The sequence below is a fragment of the Heliangelus exortis genome, chromosome 4, assembly GCF_036169615.1.
Source record: "Heliangelus exortis chromosome 4, bHelExo1.hap1, whole genome shotgun sequence".
Taxonomy (NCBI): Eukaryota; Metazoa; Chordata; class Aves; order Apodiformes; family Trochilidae; genus Heliangelus; species Heliangelus exortis.
Genome location: NC_092425.1, coordinates 12,043,049 through 12,056,225, shown reverse-complemented (window position 1 = coordinate 12,056,225; position 13,177 = coordinate 12,043,049). Strand labels below are relative to the sequence as shown.

The window sequence follows — 13,177 nt, the reverse complement described above, 5'->3', positions numbered from 1 at the left end:
TGTTCGTTTCAGACTGAAATACTAAAGCCTTTCTACCTCTGGAGGTGTATTATTTTGCTACATGAAACCTGGTCAAGTGCATGTGTAGTTTTGGGTTTTCCTTTCAAAGATGTGATCCTGAGCCTTGGAAAATTTAGTAATAATTCCAGTACATTTCAGGGTTCTTGATGAAAAGAAGGCTTGTAGCCCACACTGCCAAAAAATAAACAGAAATATGAATAATTATACTTCCAAAGCCCCTCTCCGCCAAGGCAGTTATTTTGTGTTCGTCATGAACATAGGTTTTATCCCTCATTGGTCTCAATGTAAGCACAGCACTGGGTTCCTTTGTCTATTCTACCTATTGAGGACTAGCTAGGTAGGCATTCAGGGCAGGATTGCAGATTAAATATCTGACCACTACTGATGTATCCATCATACACTTAAAAGCTTCATTTTCAACAGTAATCTGATAGAAGATAAGAAATAGGAACAGTTATAAGAACGTAGAGTTTTGTACACAAGCTGTGAAAACTGTAGGCTTCTCAGGGTTGCACACATGCCATAGAACATACAAAAACTCCTCATTAAAACCCAAAAAAATTGTTTCTGACATTGTTCAGCTCAACACGTACGCCTCCCACAAGAAGTGACTCAATCTTTGGTGCATTCTCCATAACTGATACAATAAATTTAGCTAGGAATTTAAATATAATCCATTTTCCTGGGATGATAAACAGGTCTTTGTGTGCAGCAGCTGACAAAGAAAACACAGAAAGCCTGTACTGTTCCTGGCTAACAGAACAAGCCTTGGCACCCTGGATCAGTTACCTCTCAGTCACCTGGCCCACTGTGTTTATAATCCTGAATAAATCCTTAATGTTTCTAGACACTGTCTGCAAAACTATTATTTGCTACAGACCTGAAATATTAAAATCTAGCAAACAGTACCAAGTAGCACAAACCCCTCAAATAATGGTTACTAAGAGACATCCATAATTGAAAAAACCAAAAACAATTAACCAAACAAACACAAAAAACACTCACCAAATGAAACAAAAAACTTGATGGGAACAAAGTCAGATCATAAGGCACAGCACTCCCCTTGCTGCAGGTCCAGGCTGATGCACCCCACATGCATACAAGTGCCCAGAGAACCAGAGAGGCCTGAATGAGGCTTCATGTTCAGAAAGCATCAAAACTCTTGTCTGGCAGCCTCCTGGTTACCTGTTCCACCTGACCTTGGAGGGTGGAGAGAGGCAGCAATGAAAAAGCCAGAGCAGTGCTTAATTAAAGCTGTTCCCTGGTTCAGCTGCTGGGTGAGGGTTGTTCCTCTCATCACCTCGTTTCCTGTTCCCTGATGTTTACAGTTTTCTTGTACCAAGTCAGGCACTGACAGAATTCACCCATTTTGCCAGAAGAAAGCTCCTTTGTTTTCCCACAGGCAGGGAGTTTTCCAACATGTGTTTGTTGTTTAGGAGCAGGAGGCATTGCAACTTCACCCAGCTCCTGCAGTTAGTAACACTAATGGCTTCTGGATGTGTTCAAGTAGAGTGAGCAAGTAAAATAGTTCTGATAAATGCAACCCAAAGTTTGTATCTGTGCTACTGAGTTGAGAAGAGAAAGGGAATTATTACAGTTCCTCATAATAAAAGATTGTGCAGATGTTTCATGATGGTAGAACTGTAGGACAAAAGCAACAGCCTTAGGGGCTTTTGACATGTTCCAGATATGAGCAACAGTCTGGAAATAAGATATTTTAATTTTTACTTTTTTTGTGAGTATTTTTAATCCTGTCTCTAATTCAGAGGCCCTTTCAGTAACACTTAGCATAATAGAACTTTTTATGTACACTCATCAGAGGTCAGTGATCAAAATGAACACAAGACAGAAATAGACGTGTAAAAGGGTCTGCCTTGCACTGGGAGTGATACTGTGGGTCAGTAGGAACTGCAGATTCCTACCAGAGAAGTGAGCACTTCACACCAGAAGCCCATTCCTGAAGTGCTGATGGACACTTTCAAACAAGTTATTCCATTAACAGACCAGATAAATGCATCATGATAATAGACTATTAAAACATGGTCTTGCAGTAATGTTGCAGTTGTCCCAAGCTTCCAGGTACATGGGTGCAATAAAAGCAGCCACTGTGCAAGTGGAAATGATAAAAAAATTACTCAGTGAGAAACTACTCCTGAAACGAAAAGTCTAGAAAGATGTGGTAGTGTAGTATCTTTGGCTTGTAAGTCTGAAATAATTAAACCAAAAATTATCTCTTAAAATACTATCTGTCTTTTAACAAGTTTTACTCTTTTTGCTTCTAGGGTGCTTTTATTTTAGGAGCTTCATATAAGGGTATTTATGGGAATATTTTGTGCTGCTTGGGTAAAGTTTAACTCAGTTATCTTGAACTGGGGTTGTTACATAACACTGTTGTTATGTAATCCTTACCAAAAATGTTACCAAAGATCAGTGGGATTTCAACAATTTCTTATGTGGATTCTGGACTACTTTATCTTCATTTCAAATTTCAGGTTACGTTACATCCTTTTACAGATGACACCTGTTACGAGGCACAGTATCAATGCAGCCATCAGAAGCAAAATATCTGGTTTCTGCATTCCTGAAGTAAAATGTAATGAACCATATGATGTATGCTTTTTAAACAACATTAATACCTCCACTATTAAATGAACCAGCCACAAACATTACACTGATGTATGAAGTCCTAAGCAGGGTTAGAAGAAGGGAAAGGATTGTAATTTTCTTAGGGGCGGTGGGGGCAGGCAGGAGTAAGATGAGTCTTCAGCACCTGGTGAAAATAAAGCAAATGAGCCAAAAGGATGGATAATGTCCTTCAACAGGTATGCAGCATGGTTTTTGCACCATTCCCCCAGGAAATAAGGGTCAAACAAAAATTGAGGTTGAGCCCCTCAGAGAGGCCGAGATCTTTTTCCAGATATCCTCTTTTCAGCCTTAAAAATGATCAATGGAAATGAATCTATCTGATGCTGTAATTTGTCATTATGTGTTGAGGGAAGCAATTACTTCCAAAAATAGTTTCCTGTATTTAAAAAATTACCTTCATTTTCTTTCAGTGACTAGAGCAAAGCAGCAATAATTCCCATGGTCTTCCTTAGGAGGAGCCAGGAGGGCCAGTTCTCCCAGCAGCTGCTGACTCCAGATTTTGCAGTCTGTATCCCACTCTGTGAGAGACGTGCAGGATGCAGTCAAAGCCTCCTGTTTGCTCAGTGCTTAATTTCTCATCTTTTAAACCTGAGTTTAAAAGTTTTTAAGCATAGAGCTGTCTGCCTGATGGTTAAAGACAACAACCACCACCACCTAGGTGACCCCGTGGCTTAGGGTCACCTGTCAGATCCCACTACCTCCAACTACCAGGAAAGCCCCAGCACCCAGGGTAAGATCCCTTCAGCCCAGGATGGTGCCAGCTGGTTCCCTGTGCCCTTCTGCAAAGAGGGTGGCAGCGGGGGAGGCTGACAGGGCCCTGAGAGCACAGTCCTGCAGACACAGACAGCTCTTTGTCCTGCCCTGTCTGGCAGCAGAGGCTCAGATCAGACTGGGGCAGAAACGCTCAGCACCACCAGGCCACCTCCTGAGAGCTTTACACACCCCCTGCTTGGGAATCCACAGCTCCAGGGACACTGTCCCCATTCAGAAGAGGAAGAGATGTCGTGTGCCACCTGTGGATGTCACCAGCCCCACAGAGGTCACCATACTGAAGCTGCACACTGGGTAAGTAGGTGTGATCTTCTGCACCTCCTTTTCCAAACGAGAGTTTACCAAGGTCAGGCCATTTGGAGAGTGGGAGAATGGAGCATCTGCAGACAGATCTACACTGTGTGCAGGTTCTCTTTGGTTAATTTTGCCTTTTCCTCCTCCTCATTCCAGCAAAACATCTGCAGTCTTATGAATTATGCCCAGCCATGATCCATCTGTGGAAGTGAAGTATCCCCCCATCTGTGTGTTTGTTTCATCTGGAATTTACTGTCTGCCTTCAGTAAGAGTTTTTTTCTGGGTATTAGTTGCAAACTCTTCCATCCTGTAACAGGATTAATGGGGCTGTAGATCCTGCTCTGGGTGATGGCCCAAGGCAAAGACAATCAGCCAGGACACAGAAAGACAACCCCTACCCCGACAGGAACACTGTGCAATGTGGCTGTGTTCATGTCATGGCCTAACAAATATGAAATAACTCAGTATCAAACACACAGCACCAGTGAGTTAGCTCCTCTTTTCCCAGGAAAGTTTTGTTCTAATCAAGTATAAACAGATAATAAACATTAAAACATGATAGGGTAAAGCTATCCAGTTGATAGTTCCTTCTTCTACAGACTTCTATTTAAAAAACAAAACAAAAACAAACAAATGAGACACACTTCTTCAGGCAGCTCCTGTTCCACCCTTGGATGACCTGTTTAAGACTGCTAAGGCCTTTTTTGATGGGGTCAGAGCAAAACAAGCCCCTACTGTTAATTTTCCCAGTGTTTTATAGCATTTGAAACTTTCCTTTTAAAGGGTTTTGAGTTGCTGCCAAGGAAAAATTATTCTTCCTGCTAAAAATTAACAAACAATACAAGAGAAGCCCAAATTAGTTGAGCATATGTCATACCAAAATGTCCCTGACCATGCTGTGGTGTTTCAGTAGATGGCAGACACTGTCAAGCTGAGCATGGATCCGGCAGACCCAGCAGAGGTGCAGAGCTGCTGCAGGTCCTGGCTTTGGGAGCAAAAGCCTCTTACCTTTTGCAAGATGAACACAAGTTCACAACCCATCTCAATGCCTCCCTTTAAGTTTTAACTGAGAACAAATAGGATTTCCTTCACTAAAGTGTGTTCAGCCATCCTGTTTTGTTACAGTTTTCCAAAGAAAATTAGAACTATTTTTTTGGTCATAGAATATTTTATCCTGGTGGCATTACAGTGCAGGTACCTCTTGGGCAGGGTCATAGGCAGAACAATCACTACAGCTTTATCCTGTCATCCTTACAGAGTTTTTAAGACCTGACACAACAGTCCAATCCTTTTTGTTTTCTTCAGGACTGCTGTAACATTCTGCACATTTTGCCTGGTATTGTTGTAACGATGGGGAGAGAAAATACTAGCACCTTGTAGTATTTAATTAGAAAACAAGGCATCACCTGACAAAGAACAGGTTTTCCAGCAGGAAAGAAGGAACATAAAACCTGGGGACTGGTAGCTGTAGCAGTGATGAATTGGTTGGCTACTGTGTGACCTCCCATGTTGCAGCAGGGCCATATTAGGGAGAGAAACCTCTTCTTTACATCATTAACCTGGGCCCCAGGCAGGTAGCAAACTTCCCCGTGTAGCTGGTCCAGTCTGCATATCAGCCCTTCTGCTCCCTTTAGAAGTGAACTATGACAATGATCTGTCTTTTGTCCTTTACTGAAGATATTTTGGTGCAGGGGGTGGTCCATCTAGACCATGATGACACCCTCAGTGTTGTCACTTCCCAGTGCTTACCATTCTCCTGTTCCCCTTGCAGAGCACTGTACCTGTTCTACAGTGGCATCTGGGCTGGGCTGCTGGGCAGAGGTGCTTGCAGTGCCTGCTGTGCCAGGCAGGGACCTCTTGCCATTGCCTCCTGTCCTTCAAGTGCCCTCCTTCAGTCAGGTGGAAAAAGAACAGGGAGTTCTCTCTTGCAGGGGCTCTGTCTGACTCCTGGGTTTCTATCCTGAGAGGCAGGGTGAGACTCCAAGCATCTCTTTCTCTTGCATTCCCTGATGGCCCTCAACCTGCTGACCTCCTCCCTGAGCTCCATCACTAAGAAGAGGAACTCCTCTCCCTGGGCACACCTCTCACAGGGATTCTCACCACTGCCATCTGACACCAGCATCAGGGCAGGGGACACCCTGTAGCCCTACTCCTGGGTTCCAGGGTGTTCCCACCAGAGCTCTGTCTGGGAAGCCGCATCAGCGCAGAGCTCAGGGATGCCCTGGTCTTCTGCTGAGTGGAAACCATTGCTGCTTAGCTGAGACAGCAAGCTCTCAGCACCCTCCCATCAGAACTGCTGAGTAAACTACCTACTACACCACCCTGTGACCCTCAGACCTTCTACACCCATGCTGCCTCAGCAGCCCATCCACAAGATGCTGTCCCCCGAGGACATGCCAGCCACTTTCCTGGCTTCAAAAAGCCCCCCAAAGAGCCCTTTGCTGTCATGAGGAGAGATTAATCTACACAATTTGAATATGAGTTTGCAGTTCACTAACCTGAATGTGGGAGGCTCTTGGGAGAGCTTGAAGTTCAAATTATGGAAGGGAGAACATAACTGTTTTGTATCAAACACTGAAATACAGATTTAACCAAAAAGAAAACCCCCAAATTTCTGTGAGTCAGTGGAAAAAAATAATTTATTGCAACTTCTTTTGCACATTAACATGAAACATTTATACATATATATTCTGTGCTGATAATGGTATACTAGGTATTGACAATTTTTATACACATAGTAGTTGCACTATCCTGTATTATAATGCAAATATTCAGAAATTACCATTCAGATAAGAATAGATATTATTCACATAAAAATGCACTGTATGTTGATGCTATGGAAGATCTATGCGTGGGAATTGGTGAAGATATGAAACCAGAGACATCTGAAACCTTACCCACTTTTACAGACTGTATCAGCTGATAAAAACCACTATTGTGCTTTACGTCCCTTAATTATGCCATGATGCCTATATTATTATTAAGTCCTCCCAAGGAATAAAATAATTTCTGAAAATGAGAGACTAAACCAAAAGGCAATCATGACAACCATGTCTTAGCAGCATGGCTTTCAATTTTGGGGGCTCCATCAGAAAAGAATGAAAGTACTACAGGTGGCCTAAAATTGTCCAGCAATCTACTATTAACATTACAACTTCATTTAGCTAATATAAATCAATGAAAAATACACTGCAAGTGAACATCCTTTCAGTAGAAGTACATTGGCACATGTTTCAAATGGCAGAATCAGACAAACAACTGCTCCCTTTCAATGTAGAAAATGTCTACATAATGTCTGCAAAGGGAAAATTCAGGATGATATCAAAAGAGGAACATTTTTCTAACCAGGAACTTACGGTGTCCAAGTGTTATTCACAGAATCATTGGGAAGCATGGTAATAGCAGAATTATGATAAAAAACACTTATCCAATAATTCTGATAAGGCTGCTTCAGGTATTTTTTTAAAAACTAGACTTTTCATTGTTCTGCCCAACATCTGAAATACTTATCTTTCAAAAAATGTCATAGATTCGTATAGCCACTATACTTTGGAACTGAAGATGAAGGTGTGAAGCATCAGATCAAAGTGGTGCACAGTAAAAAAATTTATTCAGTATTATCTGGTGATAGCAAGGGCCATATGGCTGATGTGCAAAAATGCATATCAAAAAAAGGAAAGCTTGAAATACATGCTCATAGCAGAGATATAACAATACCAAACATTAAGGAAATAAAAATAGCAAGCAAGCCTGGAGAAAAACTCTGAGTATGATTTCAGGAGTGGGGCAAAAGACAATGGTACTGCACATGACAATGGGAGATATGATGTAAAATAACCATAACTCAACCTGGCACCCTATTTGGAGACAGTATTGCACCCTATCCAGCGTCTTCCTCCTCTTCAGAGAGCATCTTGCTCTGCTTCCTTGAGTGCATGCAAGTAGAATTTGAGAAGTAAGGGATTTTCTTTGAAGCAACAACATGGTGGGTCAGTGCAGTGACAAAATACATTTTACAACTTGCAACCAATATCAGTAAATAATGATAATAATAAAACACACATAAGTAACACATGTATTTCTTTCCCATGTGCTGTATGTAGGAATGTAACAATTCCTACATTTCCTGATGAACTACTGGCTCTGACTGAGAGATTTCAACTTGTTCCCGTAAGTAATGTGGGAACAGGGCAGAAGAGAAATATATTTGGAAGCTGGGAATTACGGGAATTGCAGTCAGGGTCTCTGCAAGCTTTACTTTTTACAACAAATCTCTTTCTCCAGAGAGAAACTGCAGCTGAATATCTGTTAAAACAATAGTGATAATAATAATTTATCTTATAAGCATGCAAACAAGCAGATGCAAAATGAGTAATAGTTCCCAGTTGCTTTTGTTCTATGAATATTTCTGATGTAATTCTGATTTTTGTTGTAATGGTATCGTGACAGAGATACCTTGAATGAAAAAAGAAGCAGCATCCCCAACACTGATTCTGGTAAACAAAGTCTTTCTCAGAAGTAACCTCTACCCATGGTAACGTATAGTGGAGCTGTCAACTTAGGAACCAAGTTTGAGGTATGCTGAGCTGCTTCAGCACTGCAATTTTCTACAGGCCTAGCAGAGAGACAGCATATTTTAAGCCTTGGTTTCACAGGCTTTGTGAATTTTGTCATCTTTCCTCAACATATATTAATTATGGGGCTTCAGGGTAAAATATTATGCTGCTATATTGGCAAATGCTGAACTAATCACTCCCAAGGGATATAATGAAGACTAATGTGCTAATGTGAATCTATCCTAGACTTAAAGATACTGGAGGTAGAAAGCTTCACAGTGAAAAAATAATGTACAGAATTATCTTCAGGATTATTTAAGAAATATTTTTATGTTTACTTCTATAAGCAACTTATTGCAATATTCTGGAGTAACCTTTCAGAAAATTACCATAAAGTTTCTGAATATATGTTAACATGCCATATTTGTTGTTCTGAGCAGTCCCTTTGAAATTGACAGCACTGTATATGATAATACATTAGAATGTCTATGTGTTTGAAAAGTTAAAAGAGAACACAATTTTGAAAAGGAAACCAAGACTACACTTTTGCTTAAAGTAAAGTGACTCTTCTAAGGTAACCAAGCATAAGAAGTTGGTTATCTGATTTCTACTTTTGGATCATAACTATTATGTACAGCCTATGGAGTGCCACAAATAACATGTAGGGTACCTTCCCAAGACAAACTGTGAACTGCAAACACTCCAGAAAAATCTTAAAGCAGTAAAACTCAGTGCATCTTTGCAGGGAGTGGAAAAGCATTATGTGATCAGAGGATTATATTCTTTCAGTTTTCAAAATCACCTTTCATAAAATGATATTTTCATAAATTATTAGGTCAAATTACCACACAACACTCATCTTTTTAGTCTTCTCCCAAGCTTACTAGAATCAGGCTGACTATTTTTTTGTCAGGCTTACTTCTGCCCTCATGTCCCTCACTACAAAGGTCAAGTACTGGCTAATAGTATCAGCAAACCTTTCAGAACTGCTGTGAGGACTGACAAAACCAACTGTTGTACAGGATCTCTAAAAGGAAATTTCAATTTTAAGCTATCTGAACCCTGTATTCATATTAAACTTGTGGGATGAAAACAAGGGAAATGCCCAACTGACTCAGTAGCTCTATGAAATTTTGCATTTAAAATTATAATGTGCCTGCTACAAATGATAGAATGTAACTTATAATGCTGAAAAAAGTGAAAGGTGATTCAATTAAAATATATTTTTAAAACAACTATAGATTTAAAAGAATGGTAGCCATGTGAAATTAGAGTTAATTTTGATAAAGAATAGAAATAGACAAGTATTATCGAAAGTATTATCACCCAGAACATTACTGTAAGTAATGTATAGTAGAATACAGACTCCAGCAGAGTTGAAGTACAGGGTCTCCCCAGAAGTTTAATACTGGGTGTTAATACTGGGAATTACCACTAAAAAGTCAGTATTTATACACTTGGGTAACCATGGTAATGACTCTGTGTCATTCATCTGTATCATATCTTTATCATAGCATCAATCTGTATCATATTCATATCATCTTCTTGCAAAGAGCCCAAACAGTTTAACAGCCTGAATTTTATTTTTGGAAGCACATGGGAGTTCAGACACTAATTAAATTTCCTTTGAAATTGCCTTACAAGAATTATTTCAGCTGAGGTAACTAATGACTTTCATTATTGTAGTCAGGTGTATTTTGAATATTAAATACACTCACTTAAAAGCCTAAAGACAACTCAGTGCTTGATGAGCTTTACCCTACACCATTTTAGGCTCATACATAATTTAGAAGTAGTGTAATTGTATATTTGTAAAGCAAGACCTCTATCATGCAAGACTCTCTGAACAAGCAGATCCACCTGGGGTTAACAGACCACCATGCACATCAGATGGGAAACTGCCTGCAAATAATTGCTGGACTTTTGCCTAAATATCTGAAAGCACATTTATTCCCTCTTAGTGTTAGAACTAAATTTTGAAGTGGTGATAATCAGACATGTCAGCTAAACAGAAATGGACATTGTACTGCAAAATCTAGTAGAGTGGAGAAATGGAATTCTTCTTCATAAGAAGAGGGAGATATAAATATTAAAACACTTGGCATTCCCTCAAGGACTTCTCAAAATACAAAACTATATTTCAGGGACTGCAATAACTGCAAAGACAATGAAGGACTTTAATGTGCTGTCAAGACAGTAGATGCATTAATGAAATAGTGTTGTACAAAACTTAATTTTTTTGAGGAAATATTTAGTTTTGCAAATGCAAGTGGATTTCAGTGGTTTAGATTAAATTTGTCATATTTATGCTTTGTTTAAAACAAATTACACTCTGGTTAGTCATACCTCTGTCTCTGTACTCTTTCTGGACAAAAACCAAACCTGCATTGGTTCTTTTTTACCCTTCATAGAAACTGGACCCCTGTACTCCAGGTGGAACTGAGGATCTGAATTTTCTGGTGTCATAAGACACCTGAAATTGAAAGAAAAAAACATGTAAATGCATGTACTATTCATGCACACCATAGACTATATAATATATTAAACATGATACAGATATTTGAGCCAATCAATAAAAGAGCCAAGTCTGTCTCTAGATCATTATTATATTTGCATAACAATAACAGAGTAACATAATGCAATCTGCCAAACAGTTTCATGAGAACTCATGTATTTAAATTGTGTTTTGCAGGAGTCAATTTCAACTCCAAAACCACTTTGATGTTATGCTGACAAAGTCATGTCTTTTAGGATGTCAACACCAATAAAAATACTGCATCACTCACCTGTAAGTATATTCAGAGACATTGATCTTTCCCTTTTCTCCAGTAGTTTCTGTTCTGCTTGTAAGATTGACAGTATTTCCAAAGAGACAATAACGTGGCATCCTTTGGCCTATGACACCTGTGACTACCTCACCAGTGTGGATTCCAATTGTTATCTTTTGAGAGAAAAATACAATTTTAATATTCAAAATCAAGATAAAGGACTTCTGAACTAAATACAGGTATTATGTCATTTATGTCTACTAGACTTAAAGCCTTGCGTTTTGTGTTTTGTGTCACTTTTTTTTTTTTTTTTTAAATTGTAGTGCAATGCCATGTTTCTGTCTCCCACATGAAAGAACAAACTCCATATATTTTCCAACATGCACCATGACATGCCACTATTGTGTACTGTGAAATTAAAAAAAAAGTGGAAAGAGAGGCATACTCTGCAGGTGTGTGTTACATGAGTGATCAGAAGATTAAAAGCTCAAAAGATAGGATAGGTGTTTGGGAAAGATTGTTCTTATGGCACATTACAGTTACTTCAAAGCCCAAACCAGGCATTCTCACTTATTTGCTCAGTGACAAGGTGAAGTACACAGATTAAGCGAGGTGTTAGACCAATGACATTCAGGTAAATAGAAATATGCATTGCACTCTTTTCTTATTTTCCTCTCACAGCCTTCTGAGGAGAAAAGGTGAATGCAGATACACCTATTCTGTATTAATACCACAACGTCTTAAAAAAATCCCACAATCAGTGAATTTCCACTATTATATATTATTGCCAGGAATCATTGCAACAACCACCTATGTACTTTCTTTTTGATGCAACATTTTCTCATGCTGATGTCAGATCTGAAGCCTGATCAAAAATATTAGTGAGGGAATATTATTGTTCAGTTCACTGAGATGAGGAAGGTTCAAGTAATTTTACTGGATGCACAACGGGAATTTGATGATGAGAGAGAAAAGATGGGGAAAAAGCCTTAAATGATGTGGAGTTAATTTAGTTGTTTAATAGATTAAGCACAGTAATTAGATTTTAAGGTCTGGGACCAGCACATGTCACATCTACATGTGACTCTTTGCACTATATGCAGATATAAGAGTCAAAACCTAACAATAACAAAGCTTGTATGGACTTGAGCACCAGCATATTTCAAAGCATTATTATTATTATATCAAAGAATGGGCTCTTCCTTCAAGCCCACACATTTACTGACCTGTACAGGCTCACCATCTACTTGAACCTGGCCTGCTATTTCCATCATATCCAATGCCAGGTGGCAGATAGATCGTGCATGGTGCATGCAAGGCTCTGGTAGACCACTCACTGTCATATACTTGTCCCCAACTGTTTCCACCTATCAAGACAGATATTTTTCAATTGCTTTAGTACTATAGGATTTAGAATTCCAGGACATTTCCTTTAAGACTGCTTGTCCTTTCATATAGTTTATCTTCATTCAAATCACCTTAATTCCTCTCATCTCTGGTTGTTGTTAAAGAGGGTTTATTATAAGGTTACAATGTCAAAAATTAAAGTAACACCGTGATTGTGTGAACTTGAGCCTGTCTTTCAGGGTCTTCTGAATTTCTGTAGAAACTGAGAACTATGTGTTGACTCACCCCCTAGATTTTCCTGGTACAGAACACAAAAATTGATTTCTAGTAAAAGCTAGCAATGAATCTTATAAACACACAAGCATACATGTGTACATATAGATGGGATCTGTCTGTCTGTATCTATGTATCTATATATCTGTATCTATCTATCTATCCTACCCACCCACCTGCTACCAGATACACCTGCAACTAACCTCATTCCTAATGAAGGAATGCAATCCACATGGAATAACTGAATAAGTTACAATTTACAACCAGAAGATTCAGGTACATGACTAAAAAACTTAAAGCACAGGGTCATCTCATGGAAGTAGATTTATATATCTACCTAGTGGGTGACTACAGAAATCCTGTTGAGGACTAAGCCCTTTATATTTGTTCACAAATTTAGACATAAACAAGCTACTTTTTTAAAGTAATATTAGGTAACAGAGTTCAAAGACTCAACTAGCTTTTTTTAAAGCCTAAAATACAGGGGATGGAAAAAACATG

The 13,177-nt window shown here is 39.2% G+C and overlaps 1 protein-coding gene and 1 long non-coding RNA gene across 4 annotated transcripts in view; one reads left to right on the top strand and one right to left on the bottom strand.

The window, feature by feature from the left end:
• LOC139795860 (uncharacterized) overlaps positions 1-13,177 on the top strand; it is a 34,957-nt gene that overhangs the window by 19,009 nt on the left and 2,771 nt on the right. The window contains exons 2-4 of one of the 2 annotated variants that reach the window (XR_011725727.1): positions 2,514-2,614; positions 3,078-3,740; positions 10,984-11,076. This is a non-coding gene — a long non-coding RNA (uncharacterized lncRNA). The remainder of the gene's footprint in view (positions 1-2,513; positions 2,615-3,077; positions 3,741-10,983; positions 11,077-13,177) is intronic. The other variant, XR_011725726.1, reaches the window with a different exon arrangement.
• Positions 6,354-13,177, bottom strand: part of GUCY1B1 (guanylate cyclase 1 soluble subunit beta 1) — a 39,064-nt gene continuing 32,240 nt past the window's right edge. The window contains exons 10-13 of one of the 2 annotated variants that reach the window (XM_071743028.1): positions 12,283-12,423; positions 11,075-11,229; positions 10,635-10,761; positions 6,354-7,658 (exon numbers count right to left, since the gene is read on the bottom strand). In XM_071743028.1, the coding sequence (XP_071599129.1) occupies positions 7,635-7,658; positions 10,635-10,761; positions 11,075-11,229; positions 12,283-12,423 (447 nt within the window). In that variant the 3' untranslated portion in view covers positions 6,354-7,634. The remainder of the gene's footprint in view (positions 7,659-10,634; positions 10,762-11,074; positions 11,230-12,282; positions 12,424-13,177) is intronic. The other variant, XM_071743027.1, reaches the window with a different exon arrangement.